Source organism: Tribolium madens, unplaced genomic scaffold, assembly GCF_015345945.1.
Source record: "Tribolium madens isolate multiple individuals breed KSU strain unplaced genomic scaffold, Tmad_KSU_1.1 Scaffold_91;HRSCAF=231;Tcas5.2_LG7, whole genome shotgun sequence".
Lineage (NCBI taxonomy): Eukaryota > Metazoa > Arthropoda > Insecta > Coleoptera > Tenebrionidae > Tribolium > Tribolium madens.
Genome location: NW_025401063.1, coordinates 12,677,455 through 12,697,132, shown reverse-complemented (window position 1 = coordinate 12,697,132; position 19,678 = coordinate 12,677,455). Strand labels below are relative to the sequence as shown.

The following is a 19,678-nucleotide window of genomic DNA, read 5'->3' as shown; positions in this document are numbered from 1 at the left end:
CTTATAAATAAAAACAATATCATGTTTATATTTTTTAAATTTATTTATTCATTTCACAAACAGTTTACAATTTTGTAAAAAATATACAAAAACAAACAAGAAAGAGTTCATGTTTATTTGAAAAATCACGTCTCCCAATAGCGAAGACCAGATGCTCTTGATAGCAGAAGTTTCTGAAAAAAGTAAAAAAAAAACGTTAAAACATCGGGAATCATATTGCGCATAATATGTTTCTATAGAACAATAAAAATTCAGCGTCACACTTTCTTGGTCGCCCTAACTAACGGTTTTTATGAATTGTTTACCAGTGGCGGCGTGGAAATCCGTCACTTCACTCACTTCTAATAAGTCTGTTTCGAAACATTGTTTATTATTGTGATAATGTAAAGTGATAACAAATGTATTTTGATGATAGATATTTCTGGAATTTATTTATATTAATTTTATATTTTAACAATAAAAAGACCTAGATTTCAATTTGAATCTAGCCGCCAAAGCTTAGGTTTTTTTATTAAAATGTTTACTCAACAGACATTTTTTTTAATTTAAAAATAACATCTGAATAACATCTGCTCCTATGTATATTAAAATGCATATAGTGCCGCCAATGATCCTTGCTAACTTTAAACATGGGCAAATACTTGAACTTTCGTTTCTCTTCTCACCTTGAGGGGAGATAATGCATGGGTCGCTTGTAGTCCCAAACTTCTCAGAAGGACAAGAGGGGTGAATTCTGTACTGTACAAATGGAAAAGTCCATGAACAACAAGCATCATGGGAACGTTGTATTTCTGCCGTTCCGTTTCGTATTCTTTGAGATACAATAAGCTACCTGAGAATTATTCAATAAAAAATTCAATTTTCATTTTTCTCTTTCACAATTAAAATATTGTATTTATAAACGTGTTTTATACCGACTTACCCATTTTGCTACCTGAGTAAACGGCTTCGCCCAAAATTCTGTTCAAACAAATGATATCACCGAAACCCAAATTTACTCCTTGACCTGCTAGGGGGTGTATCCTATGAGCTGCATCGCTGAAAAAAATTTTTTGTTTAATTTATTTAGAAAAAGTTAAATTGAAATTCAAGTACTTCTTATTCTATATTGTAAGCGATTTTGATTGTGTGTGAATACAGATTTTGTTAGAAGCGAGTGCTTACAATATGTATAAGTTTGAAAAAAGGACATACTTATGAAAATAAATATAAAATTAAGAGTAAAAACAGTTTAATCGAGAAATGTATAATCGATTTGCTACATAAAAACAGAGGTAGTTTAGGTGCTCATAAATTTGCTACATAGTTTTTATGTCGAAATAAAAATCCTTTAAATAAACGTCTCATTAATAATTTAACATTTTATTTACTGTTATTACGGCGATACCTATTTTATAGTAAATAAATATGTTAAAGAAGTAGTTCTGTTTTTAGGTCAATCAATTGTTTAAAGCTTTTGTTTTACGAAATAATTGTCTGGACAAATTACGTATCTAGGAAATATAGCACTATCATTTCCCAAAAATATTTTGAATAGGTATACCTAATCCACCACAAAAAGAAACTGATGTAGTTGCAACAAATCATTACATTCAACATTTTCTCTCACATGAACTCGAAATTGCAATTAAGTTAAATAATAACTTTATGAGAAGTTTCATAAACCATTCATCTAAGTACATAAAATTTTAAATGCTTTTTGTTTATCAGTTTTTATTGATAATTTATAGATTTAAACAGTAACTGATTCCTCGTTATTACAATATTTCTAAATTAATAGTTCATACTTCATAGTATACATGTATACGATTAAATTATTCTTTTACGAACGGTCTTTTAATTACTTCACTTTTAAGCTAAAAAAACATCAAAAACAACAAAAAGATAGTCATCTTTTGGTAACACATACAGGTGCACCAGAACTCGCGCCCCAGAGAAAAATTCCATGGAAAAAATGTTAAAAAAAAATTATCTATAATTTATCTATAAAAATTTCGAAGTTATGAGGGTTTAAAGTTTGCACTTTGACTCTATTTATTTCTGTTGGAAAAATAATTTTCCAAGTTTTTTTTGCTATAGGCTATTAAAAGAAGAAACAAGGAAGCTTATCCTAAACTGTAATTCCGTTTAATGTTATTTGTGACATTTATTGTGAAAATTTTTGTCTCTTTACTAAATAAATGTAAAAAAACTTATACAAGATCATCAGTATCATTAAATAGATATAAAAAAATGTCAAATGTCAAAAAATAAATGTCAAAATTTTTTGACAGATAGAATTTTTTAAACATGTTGTTCATGTTCCTGGTATCTTACCTTACTTGAAATTTTATGTTTTTCTGGGGTGCAAGTTCTGGCGCATCCTGGCTGGATTATAAAAAACGCCCCAAGACATAATATTTCTTTGATCAAAGTTGAACAGTTTTTTGTTCTCAATCGTGTGCTTGTCTTACATAAAATGAATAAAAATGTTCCATTCTTTCCACAGCCTACTTTATTTAATTTACGAATTATCTAAAATCAAAAGTTCATGATAAATCTTAAAAGATAATTTAATGACAAATCCAAAAATAATAAAATATACAGGATGTTCCATTTAAAAAACTGAAATTGATGTCACTTCCAGTGACAGTGAAACAGAAAGTAGCATTGATTGAGCATCCATGCCAAACAATAGATTACAAGAAACTCTTCATCTTTGTTCTAAGAAGTGTTGTCATTACTTTAAAAAAGAATGGAGTTATGGCTAATCCGATAGTTTTTTGCAACTTTAAAATACTTCAACTTCAAAACTTTAAACTTAAAAATATTTTTTGACAAAGCGTTTGCGCACTCACAGTGATTTCTACTTGAAAATTAGTGATATAATTAACAAAGAAATTTTATTGAGATTAAACATTTAGTTAATGTTATATCGGTAAACCACGATAAAGAACATTTTTTAATACAGTTACTTTCTGTAACAATAAAATACTTTTTTTTTCTCTTAACCAAACAATCCTTCAATCACAAACTAAACGCAAATATTAATCAAATTCTTAAACAAAAATTTAATTTAAGAATGTTTATAGTAGCAAGATTTAACGCCTAGTTAGTAATTTACTAAACCAATTTTCGCGAAAAATCATGCATATCACGACAAATTGATTTATTACAAATACACAGTAAATAATTTTGGAAATAGAACCAAACAATCGATCTATTTCGGACCGATGATCATTTCTATTTTACTTACCCGACTAAAGCCACTCCTTTTCCAACATAATTCGTCGCATGCCCTAGACCAAGAGGAAACATCGCCCTACTATTTATATCACAACCCAGAATTTTTGGGGGCAACTGAGTCACTGAAGTTGACGGCAAATCGAAAAATCGAACCAAATTATCAAAAGCTTGCATGGTTTGATTAACCAATCTACTTTTAGGGTAAACTTTCCACTTGAATTAAAAAAAAAAAAATACACGATAGTTAATGAATAAATTCACTTACTAGAGCCTCATTGATGGCATCTACAAATTCATTTTCGGGTAGTTTAATAAGATTTTTGGCATTTTCTTCATTTGTTGACCAAACCATAGATGATAAACCTTCAGTTAACTATAAAAAAATAAGAAATTTTTACGAAGTATTATTTCTTATCACCTCACCGGAAGCAGTGCCAAAAATCCGCTTTTAGGTAGATGTCTCTGCCAAGCCACGACGTTGTCGAAATCCTAATAAAAATATTGAAGCAATTGGACAAGGCTAAAAAAGCATTTATTACTGTTTTGGATCAACAGCAAAATCTTTGATCTCTTTTCTCGTTTGAATATGGGTCGAATTCATATTCTAAAATTATATTAATTTCTCCGTAAAATTACTTAGAAAATAAAAACCAAGTGCAACTGTTGTCCATAATTTTAAAAATAACTACAAACCTGTGGTAATTTTAAACTTGCAACAATTCCCATATGGTTGTAATTACTAGAAATGTGGTGAAAGCCCATTGATGTTCTCACAAGGGAGTTGGCACCGTCACAGCCCAGCTGAAAATTTGAGAAATGACTACAAATTTTGTTATTACAAAGCAAATAATCGGTTTGGCAACAAAGTTGAACAAAATATTGATAAAGTTTAGAATTCAAATCCAAACTGATTCAATGAGAATTAAAAATAGAATCTTCCCTACTACTAACAAACCGAGGGGCCCATCCGTTAGTCTCGTGGTGGAAGCGGTTGGGCTAACATTATTTCGAAAAAAACCTAGTAATAATTTTCACTAAAACTCGACCTATTGAATTAATGCAAAAATTATTTCATTTTGTTAACTTTTCAAAAACATGTTTATTTTCCCAACAAACTGCCTACAAAGTGTCGACATAATTAGTCAAATTATATAAATATTAGTATGTATGTGGAATTTTGAAGCGGATAAATTAAATCTGCCTCCATTCGTTTATTTTACAATCTAATTCTGGTTTGGTGAAAACTCCCGGCACAGCATCAACGTTTTTTACTCGAAAATAATCGACTTAACAGTGTGTGAAATTAGTGGGAACAAGTCCAAGAAATAAAATATATTTCTCTAAATTTTGATTTACAAGCTTAGCAATAAATCGCGATTTTACGATGTCGTTGCGACTTGAAAGGTCCGGAAAACCCATTGAAGAATTGACAGTCCGATGGAACGGTGACGTCTCTCTGGATATGACAGACGAGATGGGCAGTATTTCCAGTGAAGATGAGACGGGGTCGGAATACGATGGTGAACAAAGGAGTAGAGGAAAATCGGTGCTAGAAATATGGGATGATGACTATATTTGGGCTAGATTACAAGCAAGTATTTGATTTTCAGAATGATATTTTGGCAATAATTTCATTGTAGATGTTGTCTGATAGTGAGGACATAATTGAGATGATTGAACAAGACAATACGGAAACGATTTTTACGAAAAATCCAAAGAGTCTGCTACTTATAGCTACGTGGTTGCAGAAAGAGAAAATACTTCAGGAGCTTTTGGAGAAGGGAGTTTCTTTACACGCTGTAGATGGAGAGGGACGGTTAGCTTAAGTTTTTCTTTACATTGTAATAATTTTAATTTGATTCGCAGTTTAGACAAAATAAGCTTAATTAACCGAACACTCGGCGATACTTTGTCAAAGTCAAAAAAGCTTAGTGATGTATGTAATTGTTATTTCCTTGTTTCTGATACGAAATGAAACAAAACATGGTCTAAAAAAATTAATTTATGTTTTTCGATAGATAATGATACCAAATCCTGTCGGTTTCGAAAACGTTGTGTAAAAATTATAAGGTGCTTGTCGCCCTATTTTAAACCTCACACTATCTGATTCGCAAATGTTTTGTTAAAATTATTGGGGGCTTCGCCTCCGAGTAGAACTTACACTACCAGATTTTATCGAAATTGATAAGAGGCTCGCGACTTTACCACTCGTCCCCTTCTGAATCTCACACTATCTGATTCGCAAATGTTTTGCCATAAATATTGGAGGCTTCGCTTCCGAAAAGAACTTAATTTATACCAAGTTGCACCGTTTAAGATCTATTAAAAATATATAATCACTTTTTTTAAATAAATTTACAATTGTTCTTAACAAACAGTTTATTTAGTTTTGCATGACATTCGCAGATCAGCGCTCCATCTAGCTGCTTGCACCGGCAATATCGACTGCATCAAACTCCTTCTCCAACACGGCGCCGAAATCAGCGCCCGCGACGCCCTCAACCGCGCAACCCCTCTGCACTGTGCCGCAAGCAAAGGCCACTTATCCGCCGTCAGATTCCTTATTCGCCACGGTGCCGATGTCAACGCTGGCCTCGACAACAAAAGTCCTCTTCATTATGCCGTCCAGAGCCTAGCGATCGACTGCGTTAAGGAACTTCTTGATAACAAAGCCATCCCTAATACTTCCCAAGTATACAGTGAAACTCCTCTCCACGTCGCCGCAACTCTTGGCGCCCCTGAAATCGTTAAACTACTCCTCGACCATGGCGCTGCCGTCAACGTCCAATGCGGCACCGACAAACTCACTCCTCTTCACTTGGCCGCGGAGGACAGCGATGCTGAATGCGCCCGGCTCCTCATTGATGCTGGTGCCCAACTCACCAGCGAGAATCACAAGAAACAAACTCCTCTCCATTTGGCGGCCTTGTCTCAATGCTCGGAAACACTGGAATTGCTCCTAGCAAGAGGGTCGAACCCCAACGCGAGGGATATTGATGGCAGGACTCCCCTGCATGGGGCTATCGTCAAGGTTTCACGGTCGTGTGAATGTGTCAGACTTTTACTCAAAGCAGGAGCTGATGTCAATCGACAGGATTCCTTCGGGTACACTCCTCTACATCTTGCAGCCCTTAATGAATTCTCTAATTGTGTTATGATGTTACTAAATCATGGGGGCGATGTGACAGTAAGAACGAACGGAGGAGTCTCCGTTTTAAGTTTCATTACAAGAAAAACACCCGATGTTATTCCGAGATACCTTTCAAAATTTGATTCAGCGATCAAAATCAACGATCATGAAATTGGAGACGTCGACTGTGAACTCAAACTTGATTTCAGAATTTTGGTACCAACTATGGGACACCAAGAAACCGAACTTTTACTCAACTTTATCGAAGTCGGACACAGAGAAGTTCTCAAGCATCCACTTTGCGAAACTTTCCTTTTTCTCAAGTGGCGCCGAATCAGAAAATTCTTCCTTTTTAGTCTCTTCTATCACAGTCTTTTCGTCTTGCTGTTCTCTATATACACCATAGGAGTGTACATACAAGACTGTCCTTCACTACGTGGTCTTCTACATCGTTCGTGTCGAGTACCACAGTATTACAACATCATTGGTTACATTCTCCTCGTATTCAATTTTATGTTTCTGGGAAAGGAACTTTTTCAAATTTGTCACTCTTGGCGCACTTACATCCAACAATGGGAAAACTGGTTACAGTGGCTTATCATTATCAGTGTTTTTTGTTGCGTCCAACCCACTTCAAATGAGAATATGGATATCAGATACCAAGTAGCACGGTGGCAACACCACGTGGCTGCAGGAGGGATTTTTCTAGCTTGGGTCGAACTCATGATGATAGTTGGACGATTCCCAATTTTTGGACTCTACATACAAATGTTCACCACAGTCGCTGTAAATTTCATCAAATTTGTGATTGCTTATTTCTGCCTTCTCCTAGCTTTCGCCTTCAGTTTTGGCGTCCTTTTTGCCAAGTATAAATCCTTCAAAACTTTGAAATGGATAATTATTAAAGTTCTAGTAATGATGTCGGGAGAATTGGAATATGAAGACATATTTTACGACGAGGATGCCCCCATTCAGTACGACTATACCTCTCAATTCATGTTTCTTGCTTATGTAATCTTGGTTACAATCATTTTAGCCAATTTATTAGTCGGTTTGGCAGTCAGTGACATCCAGGGTTTGCAACAAAGTGCAGGTCTTGATAGACTGGTCAGACAAGCCGAGCTCGTGGCTCATCTCGAGTCGATGCTCTTCTCCCGCTTGTTGACATGTATTCCTCACAAACTAATGCATTTTTTTCATAAACAAGCTCTTCTTTTAAAATCACAATATCACTGGGCGCTTTACATCAAACCGAACGATCCGAGAGAAGAACGTATAACTAAAGATTTGATAAAAAATATTTATCATTTGGTGGCAGAGAGAAAAGAAAAGCCAAGAAAAAAACGAAGAAGTAATAAAATTAAGTCCGATTTTATTTCGCCGCCAGTATCGAGGATGAATTCGATTTCTGATTCATATGGAGGTGGTGATAAACAAGCGGCTTTGAAGAGTGAATTGGAAGGAATACAAAAAGAGTTTGCCGAATTTACTCAAACGTTCAAGGAAAAAATGGAGTGTATAACAAATCAGATGATTAAAAATACAAAGAGTTAATTTGTGTTGTAATAACTCATTTTTTATGTGAATGTAAACTATTTTCTAACTAAATAAAATAATGTTATACCTACCCCAGTGTTTTCACGTTTTTCAATTATTAAGAAAAATTCTGTAAACCAAGTTTTTAGAGGGTTGTTTTTAAACACACAGTTTCTGTCACAATTTCATATAGCATTTAAGGGAATATGAATGAAGATGTTTATTACTATTTTTTTTTCTGATAAAAACATTTTGTTACAATAAAAAAAATCTTTAATATACATAATTATAAAAAAGACGAAGACACAAATGCTGTTAGCATTCAAAAGTTTTTTTTTTAATTTGAAAAGTTAAACAAGGATGAATAAAATTGTATTAATTAGTTTTCTAATATAAATGCCATACAATACTGAAAGTATATTAAAAAATAAAATACTAAACCCATTCTTGCGAAAAAGTTTTGTGCTTTTATTTAAATTTATTTAGCCTGAGACTTCTTGAAGCATATAGCTTATAATTTATTTACTCACAAAAATTCTTTAGTACGTAAAAACTTACCAGCAGCTCACAAGTGTATTTGGCCCCATTTTCCATACATATTGTCACCAAATCTTCCTCTGCATCAGAATGACTACATTTTTGAATTTTTGATTCATAAAGCACTTCAACCGTCTTTACATTTTCCATTTCCTGTCTCACTGCATTCAAAAGAACATCGTTTTCAACAATATACGCCACGGGTTTTTCTAAATTATCATGATCAAAACTAATAGCAGCATCAGACATGGCATCCCAAACCTAAAAACCGTCATGTAATAATTATAGAAATTGTTTTCTCATGTACCTGCATACGTTTAACCGGCCCAAATCTAGCACCGGCAATGTGTTTCCAAGCATCAATGTCATTTAATAGTTCAAAAGTAACAGCATTCAAAGCTGAAACTCTGTTACTGTAAGCATCAGGCAACTTCCAAGATGATTGTTTACTTCCTTCTAACAGTAAAATCTTTTTCTGTGACAATTTAGGATTTTTACCTGTAAAAAAAATATGTAAATGAATATGTAATTTTTGCAACAATACTTTGAAATACCTAGAGTACAAGCCAAAGTTGTCCCGACCATGCCACCACCGGCCACAATAACATCGTAATGTTTAGATGAAACCTCATGAGTACTTTGAAAGCGTCTTGCTACAAGAATAATGCTTTCGTAGACAAATTTGCGGTGAAATTGTTTAATCAACATTGTTTTCATATTTTTTAAACATCTATTTCAGTGATATTTATAATTAAAAGTGACAATCGTTTGACATTGGGGAAAACCAAAAGTTACTAGTTAATTTTATAATGGCGCCACTTGCCAATATCAAGAAATAAAATTTTAAATTTGAACTGCAACCACCCAATCACCTACTTATCTCAATAAATATTTTATATTTTGTTTTGTGATAAATAAATATATGTTACATGTTTTAATTATTTTTTGTTTTCAATTTTTTGTTCAAATAATTGTAAAAAGTGATTCTCAAAAGAAGGTTATTGATTGTTTGTTGAATTTTAAATAGAAACCTCTATACAAAGAAGTATAATCAATACTGTGTTACCATAGGAATAAATACCCGTATTTACCCAATTTAAATAAAATTCAAAGTGCAATGTCCGACCATAGCAGTTCTGTGTTTAACAATTCTTGTTTAAAATTGCCCAGAAACCCCAAAAGCCATCGTCCTTTGCCTGTGTACGAGCAAAAGTATTTGAACCAATTACAAAACGAAGCTACAAAGTTGAATTTAGAATCGTCCAATGAAATCAGCATGAAAGCCAGATCTTCAAGAGATAAAGATCCCGTTAAATCTTTTATCGAATTCTTCGATAGTATCCCAGAGTATGATGAATTGAATCATTTATCAAGTAAAGAATTTTACAAAAAAATTGAATTGTTAAAAGAAAAACAAAAAACGTACACTGATTATGTGCAAAGTGAAAATAATGTTGTTGATGAAAATCCGGAATGGTTGGAAGAATACAAAAATTACGCAAAAAAGAAATTTGATGATAAAAAAAAGAAAACGAAACCTTTTTGTGTGACGCCAATTCTTAGTAAGAGTCCCAAATATTCTAAATCTGCCGAAGACCTGGAGTCTGTCATTTTTTCCGATAAAGATTTATCGCTAAAGCCACCTTCAAGAAGATCGGTTCGAATTGAAACTCCCAGTGATAAGTTATCACCAGGAGATACCCCAATTGAACTTTACAAAAGACCCAAATCGCGTCTTCCTTCGGTTAGTTCAAAAGGTCAAGACGACTGGGACAACTTTAGTATTGATGATTATAAATTAGACTTGGAAAATCGATCTCCTAAACAGTCAAAAAGTGCCCCTAATAGTCCCGCTAGAGCCAAGTCAAATGTAGGCTGGAAAGATGATGGGATTACCATTCCTAAACCCTTTGAAATGACCGTCAGGTAAACATCAGATAGATTAGAAAAAAATTCATTGTAATTTGCAGAGATGAAGAGAATAAAATCGTTGAAGAACTGATGACTAAAACAAAACCCAAAGAAGAAAAACCAGAATTGTTCAAAGCCCATCCTGTACCAATTGAATCACAGATACCACTTTTTGATAAAATTATGGCTGATCAAGAGAGAAAGTGAGTGTCTAATTATCGAGTTCTTAATGCGCTTTATGGCCCAAATTATTAAAAAAAAAACTTATTTCAGTAAAGCGCAGCAAGATTTCGATGCAAAATTAACCTAATTTATGCATCTGCCAATAACCATATGTATGTATGTCATTTCTAGAAACAAAATTGTTAGAGAACGCAGTAAAGCCCTTTTACAAGCTCAAATGCGGCCATTTTCTTTTACACGCAGAGACGAAGAAATTCAAAATCTAACAAAAGGTCTCTCCAAGTCATCTCCAAGCCTTTTTCTTGATGATCCTCCCATCAAAGTCAAGAAGTTTAAAGCAAAACCGATCCCAAAAAATCTCTTCAGTAATTACATTTACAAAAAGATGCACGAGGATGAGTTTTACAGGTCCGTGTCATTTTCACAAAATGTGTTTTTAATTTGATGTTTTTAGAGCTTTACAGAAAAAAATTCGAGCTGAAGAGATGCTTCGTGCTGCTTCCTTACCGCCTTCGATGGCCAAAAGGGAAAGAACTAGTCACAAGTACGATGTTTGTCCACGCTCATACCGAGACGTTGCAGAAATTAAACCAACAAAACCAAAAAAGAACAAAGGTTACAAGTGCGGTTCCGATTTCGAAAAAGAGTTGGAAGAGTTGAAAAATGAGTTTTTGGATATTAGCCCAAAACTAAAATTTAAAAGAAATAGCAAAAAACAAGTTGAGTATTATTTGAAAATTTTATATTCTATATGTTAAAATTCTAGAACAAAGGTTGCAGAAATTTCTCTGCTAGTAGTTGCGATAGTCGCACTCCTTCATCGTTATCTTCCATTAACCGTTCGAATTTGGCCGCTGTTTTGAGAATACAGTCAGCTCGCAAACGTCTTGAAATGGACATGTGTCGAAAACTTGAAGAAGCAAAACTCAAAGAAGAAGCTCGTTGGAGGGAAAAACTGATGCGGAAAAAACCAGTTTGGCAAACTCTAGCTTACAGTCATGAGGAAGACCTCGCAATGAGATTACAGTTGCGTCGAGATGAAGAAAAATTACGAAGTGAAGAACACAAGTTGAGAATGCAGTTGATGTTGGGGAGGGTTAATCAGCAACCAACACTGTTCGAGCGTCAATCTCAAGTATGTCAGTTTCTCATTTTTTATTGTTAACTTTATAAACTTTTTTAGGTTAAATATCCTAGAACCAAAGATGAATTATTAGATAAACTATACACTGAATACAAATCTAGAAAAAAATCCAAACGAAGCATCAGCGATTTGTCCGATATGCGAACTTTGGCAGAAGTCAAAGATGCGGCAATCCAGGATTTACTCGACGACGACTTAAAACAAGATTTAGATTCATTGAATTCAAAAGAAAGCATTCAGGAAGAAAAAGAAAAGTGTGACAGCATCAGCAGCGAAGACAACCATTCAAATTAAATTAATTTATTAATCCCAACACGAAACAAATATAACTCAGTCTTAATTTAAGAAACGTTTTCTTCTATCCACTGCAAGTACTTGTCCACTCTTGTATACACAGTTGGTAGGTTTGGGTCCCCACAAGTTAGACTTGAAGCAAAAGAGACGATGCCAAGCTGAAAATAGCGTAAATCTCCTCCTGTGTCAGTAGTTGCGTTTACTAGAGGTCCTCCACTGTCCCCCTTGCACGCATCTTCTTTTGCTGGTCCGTTTGCGCAAATTTGGGTGTCTTGAATCGGTTGTACTTCCGGAGGGACACTGTTCATGCACGCTGTGTGATTCCAAACTGACACAGAAGTGTACTGTAGCGTTGTAGAGCCGCCCAAATTGGCGGCATTGGTCTTGCCCCAACCACTTATAGTGAGTTTTTGTGTGACTAAATCTTTAAGTTCAAGGTGTTTTTCAAAGGGTAAGCAAATCGGTTTAACGTATTCTGAAATTTTGGGATTATTGAATACAATATGCGAGCGCAGTCGTACAAACCTGTAAACCTGATTTGGCCTCTCACTTTAATCAAAGCAATATCGTTTTGAATATTTTCTGTGTTGTATTGTTTGTGAACTGCTACTTCTTGGATGGTGAAATCTACATGAGATGGAGCACAAGTCGTGTAATTGTTAACCGTGAAACAATCTTTTTGGGCCAAGAGATCGTGTTCACCTAATCGAACCAACACTCTACAATTACCAGATAATTTTTGGTTGTTTTGCTTTTTAAATTCTTTCTTTATTACCTACAATTCTAATCTTCGATCTAGATTTATGCAATGGGCAGCGGTCAAAACATAACGATCTGTTATAATGCTGCCGGCGCACAAAAATTGGGTATAGTTGAGTCCCTTTTCTACAAAAACAAATTTAAAAAAAAATATAAGATTTTAGTAAGTCTTACGTCGATAGCCTAGCAAAGCCATCCAAGGAAATTGACCCAAATCCGCAATTTTGCCACCACTGACCTTATCTGAGATCATGACAAGACCACAAGTTACCGGAAACAAAGATGTTTTTCTATTTTTCAAAGCAGTACTGTTAACGTCGTGTGAACCAAGAGGGCAACATATCATGTTGAGACCGCTGTGGCAAGGGTAGATGAAAGTATCGGCATCTCGAACTTTGCAGTGTGAAAGAGGGACACAGACGTGCTTTTCGGGGCATTTTACTTGCACTCTGTTTTTCTGTTGTAAGGATTCAGAAACTGAAAGACACTTTTCAATTTTTTTGTATGTGGAGATTGCACATTATTGTAGACAAGTAGCACAAAAAATCATTTACTAAGTACAATGTGAAATTGTGTAGATGTTATTTCGTTCTTTAATTAAAGTAATCTGATTCTGGTACTTTCTTTACCAAAATTCAACTTTTTTTTTTATTAAAATCAAAACCTTTTTAAACAACCCAAAAATGCTATGAAAGAAAATTAAATAATTTAACTACGATTTTGTTGCACAATTCTTTTAATACACCAAATTCAATAAAATGCGACTCTAAAGAATAAAAAAATTAATATTTTTGCCCGATTAGACTCTCTGCTATCCCAAACTCGTTGGTAAGTATTTTGTTTATTGTCTCAGACGTCGCTTCGCTCCTCCTCCAAACAATTGTCTTCGATCGGTAAAATGTCCTTACCGTTCTTGATGCTCAACATACTATTTCAGAAATTAAAGTTACAACATAATTTTTTATAAAGGTGTTCCGGCTAAACTTCACATTAGCCATAATCAGTTAGATTCTGGTTAATAAAAATATTTTCAAGATGGCGGCACTTCCGGTTACAATGGAAGTGCGTATCAACTTCGTTATTTTAAGTAGAATAGTAGAAAGCTACAATTTTTTGTCGTCTTTAAACTATTCAAATGCTTTTGAGAGTTTTTATTGGTCTTCCCCTCTTCCCTAGATCTATGTTTAACCGTTTTCGAAATATGTCCTTACCATTTTTGATACTTAATATACTATTAAATACATATGTAGAAACTCAACACTACAGGTCAAAATTTTGCACTTCATTGTATTGAGAAGAGTATTGTTTAGTATACTTTCATGAGGAGCAGGTAGCAGGCCATTTGGGGTTTACCAGAAGGTGATGACACTCATAAAGTGATTAACTCTGTTTCTGCTAAATTTCGTCGAAGATGGTATACAGGACAAAAGATGAATAAAACCATTAAATTCGTCACGACGTTTCGATACCTTTATTGTATCTTCCTCAGCCGAAGAATTTTCGTTGGCTGAACATGGGAGGCATGGCACAGTCAAGGAAAAACTCTGTTTCTGTTTCCAAATACTTCTAGATTTACTTTACTTTAAATTTATATGATGTGTACGTACTTGGGTTACAAACCTGCTTATCTAGCGGTTAAACACCGCAATGTTTTGGCCCGCATTCCTCTATACAAATTTTATTTTTTACAAATAAATACAGGATACTAATACAGGAATACAGCTGTGTTTTTCCAAACCTCAACACCCATTATCAAGCAATAAATCACAAATTTTATCATTATAGGAGTGAGATCGTCGAGAGTGTGATGTAACTGAAGGTCAATTACAACTACTCGATTTTATTTAAAATTGAAAATCGAATTTATAGTATAATTATATTCCTATTTAAATTATATTTCTGTGAAAACTTGATCCAAACATGTTTTTTGTTTATTTGATCTCGTCTTAAATTTTCTATTCACATTCATGCCATTAAATATGAATTAGGTATGTACTAAATAAATACTCACAGGCAAAACAAAGAAAAAAAACTACAAATTGTTTAAACCATTCAAGAGCCATTTAAACGATTATCACAACAAACAACACAAACAAGACTTATTTACCTACCTTCCCATACTGTCGAATCTTAAGTCACGCGTGCGCAGAAACTTTTCCAAGAAGTAATCACATAAACCCGAATTGGCTTTTAAAGATATTTTCAAGAAAGATATTTTCAAGTATCGTCTTTTTTATTATGGTAAAGCCTACTGCCATGAGTGCCATGGGTAAAGCAGTTAAGGAACTTTCATTTTGTTGATTGTTTTCCTCGCGGAACTCGGTGTTCGGAGATGGCCATGAACTTTCTTAAGTGTGTTACACTGGTATGCAAATAATTCGAGGGAAATACTAAAAGTTTGTAGGACTTTCCCACAATTTTCTTAGTGTAAAAATTACAACAATTTTTTTTATAAGAATGCTGTATTTCGAAATAAGTGAGATAAATCAAGGCTTAAGGTTATCCAAAATCCAGTCCATGTAGTAGGCAACTCTGGTGTAAACACCTGGAAATGGAACATTGCCACAGTCTATAGGACCAAAAGACACTATCCCTTGCTGAACAAATCTTGGCTGGCCGTATAAGAAAGAGAAAGCATGAAGAGGTCCTCCACTGTCACCGCTACATGAATCGCTTTTTGTTTTGCCCCCAGCACAAATCTGACCTTTATTCAGTTGGACAGACCTTTTAAATTCCTCTTGACATTCTTGAAACGGTACCATGGGAAGTTCGGCTTTCCGTAGATCAGGACTGGGGACTCCTTTTTCGGTATATCCCCACCCAGTCACTACTACGTTTTTATTTGTAAAGTTGAAATCTCGGGCTTCGTCCAAAGGTAAACAAACCGGTCTACTATTCTCTACAAAATAAATACGAGTACATTGGAAGCCAAAATTAAGAAATATTGAAATTTTACCTAAAGTAAGATTTATTGGAGACACTCTAATGAGAGCAATGTCATTAGCATGCGTGCTGAGGTTATATTGTTCGTGAAAAATAACTTTCTCGATTGATAAATCCTGAACAGGAGGAGCACAAATTTCTTCACCTTCTTCCTCTTCACAGTCAGTATTTGTACGAATATCGTGTTCCCCAACTCGTACTCCAATTCTGGCAAAACAAAAATTAAGAATTTTGACAATATTTTTGCTTACTCACAATTTATGCTTAATATTTGTAACGCAATGCGCTGCTGTTAAAATATATTTTTCATTGATTATGGTGCCTCCACATAGGAAAGAAGGTCCATTATCTAAAAAAGACATAAGTCAACAACAACAAAAAATAGTTTTATAATAACAAACCAGTTTGATATGATAAGAGAGCCATCCAAGGAAATTCGAAAAGTCCAGTTTTGTTACCATTGACTATTTTGTCAACAGAGTCCAAATGACCGCAATTTTTGTGTAAAAGTTTAACATTTTTGTGATTGCTAACATCAGGCAACATAACATCATCGCTTGAGCTACCAGTATTTACAAGTTTGTTGTAATCAATAGGATTTTGTGGGCAACAAATAGTTTTTTTTTTGCCCGTAATATTGCACTCATACGCTTTTAGTTTTGCACGAATATGAGGTGGTATAGGATAAGGGAGTTTTTTTACAATGTCCAACATTTGTGTACAAAAGCGGACCTCTCGACATAACCCTAGTTCATTGTCAGGGGTTTGACAATAATCGCCACTGCCACCTCTTCTTTCTGTGTATATTGGAAGTATTTTTTTTTAATAAAAATATATAAATTACGTAATTTCTTTATACATACGTGCTTCCACCGCGAAGAGAAAAAAGAACAAAATGAAAACGCTTTGCATTTCAACACTGACCATCTTTAAATGCCTAATTATAACTACATAGTAATTACTTCTTAATACTTCAGGACGGAATACATCTAATGCGTTTTAAATACAGAAATACATTAAGATCATAAACAGGTATGTTGCACAAATATGTAGACATTTATATTTAATTTATATATTTTATCGATATTTTATCGTCATTTTTTGAAGAGGAAAGTTCAAATCCAAAAATTTTCAAAAAAATCCAAATACGTAATAAAAAACATAACTTTCTAAATAGCAAAAACACCCATTTCCGCTTTAGCCCAAAGTGCCACCATCTTGAAAATATTTTCATTGAGCAGGACTTGAAAATATTTTCATTGAGCAGGACTTAACCGATTGTAGCTATAAACAAAATTTTAGATAAATAAATTGTTATAACTCCCAACATTTTTAATGTGGAGTTTAGCCGGAACAGCTCGTATAATGTTTGACATTTGTTAAAAAAAATTATATTTTCAAATAATAATTCTGTCTATAATGTGCTATCGTTGAATGAGTGCACTACTCATGTACTCATTCAATGGTGCTATGTACCCATAGATTTATTGGTAATTCTGTAATTAAAATTATTCCAAACAAACTTATTTTGTGACTTTTAAAAATGTTACACTTTTAATTGTTAAGTAATTTTTTTTTAGAAAACAAATTTAATTTAGATAGATTCAAAATAAATCCAACCAAATTTCAAGATTTTTCGTTGCTGAATAGATAATAGAGCAGTGAACAGAGAACAGATCAACAGTCAAACAGTGAAATAAAGCAAATAATTGATAATTCGAATTAGTTTAATTTTAAATTAAACTTTAAATTTACTTTCTGTAAATCTGCCCCTAATGTTTAAAATTTAAATTAACAACTAAAATTTGTTTATTTTTATTAAAACACATTATAAAACATATAGTTTCGTAGATATATTTACGGTTCCACATTATCGAGTATCCAGTCCATAAACGCAGCCACTCTCGTGTAAACCCCCGGCAAAATACTTCCACATTTCTTTGGTCCAAATGATACAACGCCTTGCTGCACTATCCGTGTCTCTCCAAGTATTCTTCCCAAGACTTGGAGAGGTCCTCCACTATCACCTCCACATGAATCTTTGTTCTTTCCCCCGGCACATAATTGACGCTTGTCCAAATCAGCCGTGGTTTTGTACAGTCTTTTACATTCCTCTAAAGGAACTACAGACAATGAAACTTTCTTTAAATCAGGACTTGCTCGGCCATTTTCAGTCATTCCCCATCCTGTCACAATAACATTTCTGTTTGTGAAGTTATAATTTCTACTTTCTGCCAACGGAAGACAAACAGGAAGACTATTTTCTAAAAATAATAAAATTAAAACATTTTGTAGTCCTAGAATTAATTTCTCACCTAAAGGTTTAATCGGAGCCACTCGAAGAAGAGCAATATCATTGGTCAAAAATTTTTTGTTGAATTGTGGATGTGGTATTATTTTCTCTATTTGCAAATCTTGAAAAGGAGGTGCGCAAAATCTTTCATTGTGTTTATTGATTTCACAATCGGTAACGGTTCTTATGTCGTGTTCACCAACTCGAACACCCAATCTACAAAAGATTTGATACAATAACATTTTTACGTTTTGAATCTTTTGAACACTTACAATGGCATGTTGAGGTTTGTCACACAATGTGCTGCTGTTAAAATATACCTAGAGTTGATAATTGTGCCGCCACACTTAAACTGAGGACCATATCCTTAAAAAAAAATACTTATTTAAGACAATATAAGAATTATGTTTATTACTCGTTTGGTAAGATAGCAGAGCCATCCAAGGAAACTCCAAAAGATCAGTCTTGTTACCGTTGACAATTTTATCTAGAGAGTTAAATTGTCCACAATTTCTGGGTAACAGATTAGTGTTTCTGTGTTTAGAAACATCAGAAAATATTGATTCGTCTTCGTTGTTGAAATAGATAGGTTTTGACGGACAACACACTTTCGGTGTATTACCATCAAAACCGCAATGATATGATTTTAAATAATTTGAAATTTCTAGTGGTAACGGTTGAGGTACTTGGTCTAGTAAATCCATTATTGGTTTGCATGAATAAATTAGAATACATTTTCCATCTTGGTGATGAGGTGTTTTACATAGATCGTCGTTGATCGATTCATATTCCCATTCTAGGATTAGTGTTTAATACAAAAAAAATTAAAAAAATCGATGATAATTTTTTATCAACTTACGGGCTTTTGCAAAGAAGATGAAGTGAAGGAAAAACACAACACGAAACATAATTTTAATAATACAAACCACTAACTGCCTATGCGAACAGACTTTTATTAATGCCGTGATAAGGAAAGGTGAGATGACAATTTTAACGAGTTTTAAAGTATGTCTCTTCCATGACTCATGCGTAAATTCATTGGTCGGTGGAGGGAAAAATTTTGGGTTAAGAAAGAAGGGTTTTTTTTCTCTTTTATATCGTGCGTTGTGTGTTACTTTAACACGTTTTGTACTGAATGATTTTTAATAAATAAGCGGAAACTACGAGTAGTAAATCAGTAAAAGTAATTAATAAATACGTAGATATTTTTCTTTTACTCACCAATATGTAAAATAAGATATACATATACAGGGTGTTCGGTCCAAGTCGCCCCGGCCGATAACACCTAAATTTACTTTTTTTTTCAAAAACTAAATTTTGAAATAATACTATTCATTCCTCGCTTACTTAGTAAATGCATCAAATTTTTTTGGCACATCCGGTGTAGCAGGAAATGCTACCAAATTTAGTTTTTCAAATGGAACACCTATGTTTTTTTGCTCAAAACAATAATAATTGGTATGAAAAATACGGTAAACCACTATTTATTACATTTTACTTTACATAATGCACTTAGAAAACAATTTAAATTTTTGAATTTTATTGCAAATTTTGCAACGTAGGCGGATTTTACTTGTCAAGGTATTCATGCAAAAAGCAATATGCTTGGATACCGTTTAATTGTTAGTTTGACAAAGCCTAATTTGTCCATAAATCTTATTGAGATCTTTAATAATGGATGATATTAATTACGACGAATTGGTAGATTAGCTGGAAGTGTTTT

The 19,678-nt window shown here is 33.7% G+C and overlaps 5 protein-coding genes across 9 annotated transcripts; 2 read left to right on the top strand and 3 right to left on the bottom strand.

Moving 5' to 3' along the window:
• Nucleotides 1-22: 22 nt before the first annotated feature.
• On the bottom strand, nt 23-9,200 carry LOC123011230 (ubiquinone biosynthesis monooxygenase COQ6, mitochondrial). Of its 3 annotated transcripts, none has more exons than XM_044408581.1 (10): nt 8,983-9,200; nt 8,736-8,926; nt 8,450-8,689; nt 3,919-4,026; nt 3,649-3,714; nt 3,491-3,598; nt 3,236-3,438; nt 923-1,038; nt 666-832; nt 23-173 (listed from the first exon to the last, which is right to left on the bottom strand). In XM_044408581.1, exons 1-10 carry the CDS (start codon nt 9,143-9,145, stop codon nt 126-128), a joined length of 1,410 nt encoding a protein of 469 aa, XP_044264516.1. In that variant the 5' UTR covers nt 9,146-9,200; the 3' UTR covers nt 23-125. The 3 variants fall into 3 exon arrangements, with proteins under 3 accessions (XP_044264516.1, XP_044264517.1, XP_044264518.1); XM_044408582.1 differs by having other exon boundaries at nt 8,744-8,926; XM_044408583.1 differs by lacking the exon at nt 8,983-9,200 and having other exon boundaries at nt 8,740-8,865.
• On the top strand, nt 4,200-7,976 carry LOC123011229 (transient receptor potential channel pyrexia). Its single transcript, XM_044408579.1, has 3 exons — nt 4,200-4,816; nt 4,866-5,041; nt 5,632-7,976. Exons 1-3 carry the CDS (start codon nt 4,610-4,612, stop codon nt 7,907-7,909), a joined length of 2,661 nt encoding a protein of 886 aa, XP_044264514.1. The 5' UTR covers nt 4,200-4,609; the 3' UTR covers nt 7,910-7,976.
• Nucleotides 9,201-9,519: 319 nt separating the features above from the next.
• On the top strand, nt 9,520-12,011 carry LOC123011207 (protein FAM161A). 2 transcript variants are annotated; one of them, XM_044408555.1, is made up of 7 exons: nt 9,520-9,990; nt 10,054-10,354; nt 10,399-10,542; nt 10,694-10,930; nt 10,977-11,241; nt 11,289-11,657; nt 11,706-12,011. In XM_044408555.1, exons 1-7 carry the CDS (start codon nt 9,546-9,548, stop codon nt 11,958-11,960), a joined length of 2,016 nt encoding a protein of 671 aa, XP_044264490.1. In that variant the 5' UTR covers nt 9,520-9,545; the 3' UTR covers nt 11,961-12,011. The 2 variants fall into 2 exon arrangements, with proteins under 2 accessions (XP_044264490.1, XP_044264489.1); XM_044408554.1 differs by having other exon boundaries at nt 9,520-10,354.
• LOC123011852 lies at nt 11,835-16,550 on the bottom strand. The gene is made up of 8 exons (XM_044409502.1): nt 16,064-16,550; nt 15,918-16,011; nt 15,676-15,869; nt 15,213-15,618; nt 12,894-13,225; nt 12,740-12,845; nt 12,486-12,679; nt 11,835-12,435 (listed from the first exon to the last, which is right to left on the bottom strand). The coding sequence occupies exons 1-8, from the start codon at nt 16,374-16,376 to the stop codon at nt 12,008-12,010; spliced, it is 2,067 nt and encodes a 688-aa protein (XP_044265437.1). The 5' UTR covers nt 16,377-16,550; the 3' UTR covers nt 11,835-12,007.
• A 906-nt stretch (nt 16,551-17,456) lies between these two features.
• LOC123010772 (melanization protease 1-like) lies at nt 17,457-18,963 on the bottom strand. Of its 2 annotated transcripts, XM_044407878.1 has the most exons (5): nt 18,815-18,963; nt 18,371-18,751; nt 18,228-18,321; nt 17,978-18,171; nt 17,457-17,926 (listed from the first exon to the last, which is right to left on the bottom strand). In XM_044407878.1, exons 1-5 carry the CDS (start codon nt 18,861-18,863, stop codon nt 17,520-17,522), a joined length of 1,125 nt encoding a protein of 374 aa, XP_044263813.1. In that variant the 5' UTR covers nt 18,864-18,963; the 3' UTR covers nt 17,457-17,519. The 2 variants fall into 2 exon arrangements, with proteins under 2 accessions (XP_044263813.1, XP_044263812.1); XM_044407877.1 differs by having other exon boundaries at nt 17,457-18,171.
• Nucleotides 18,964-19,678: the final 715 nt, after the last annotated feature.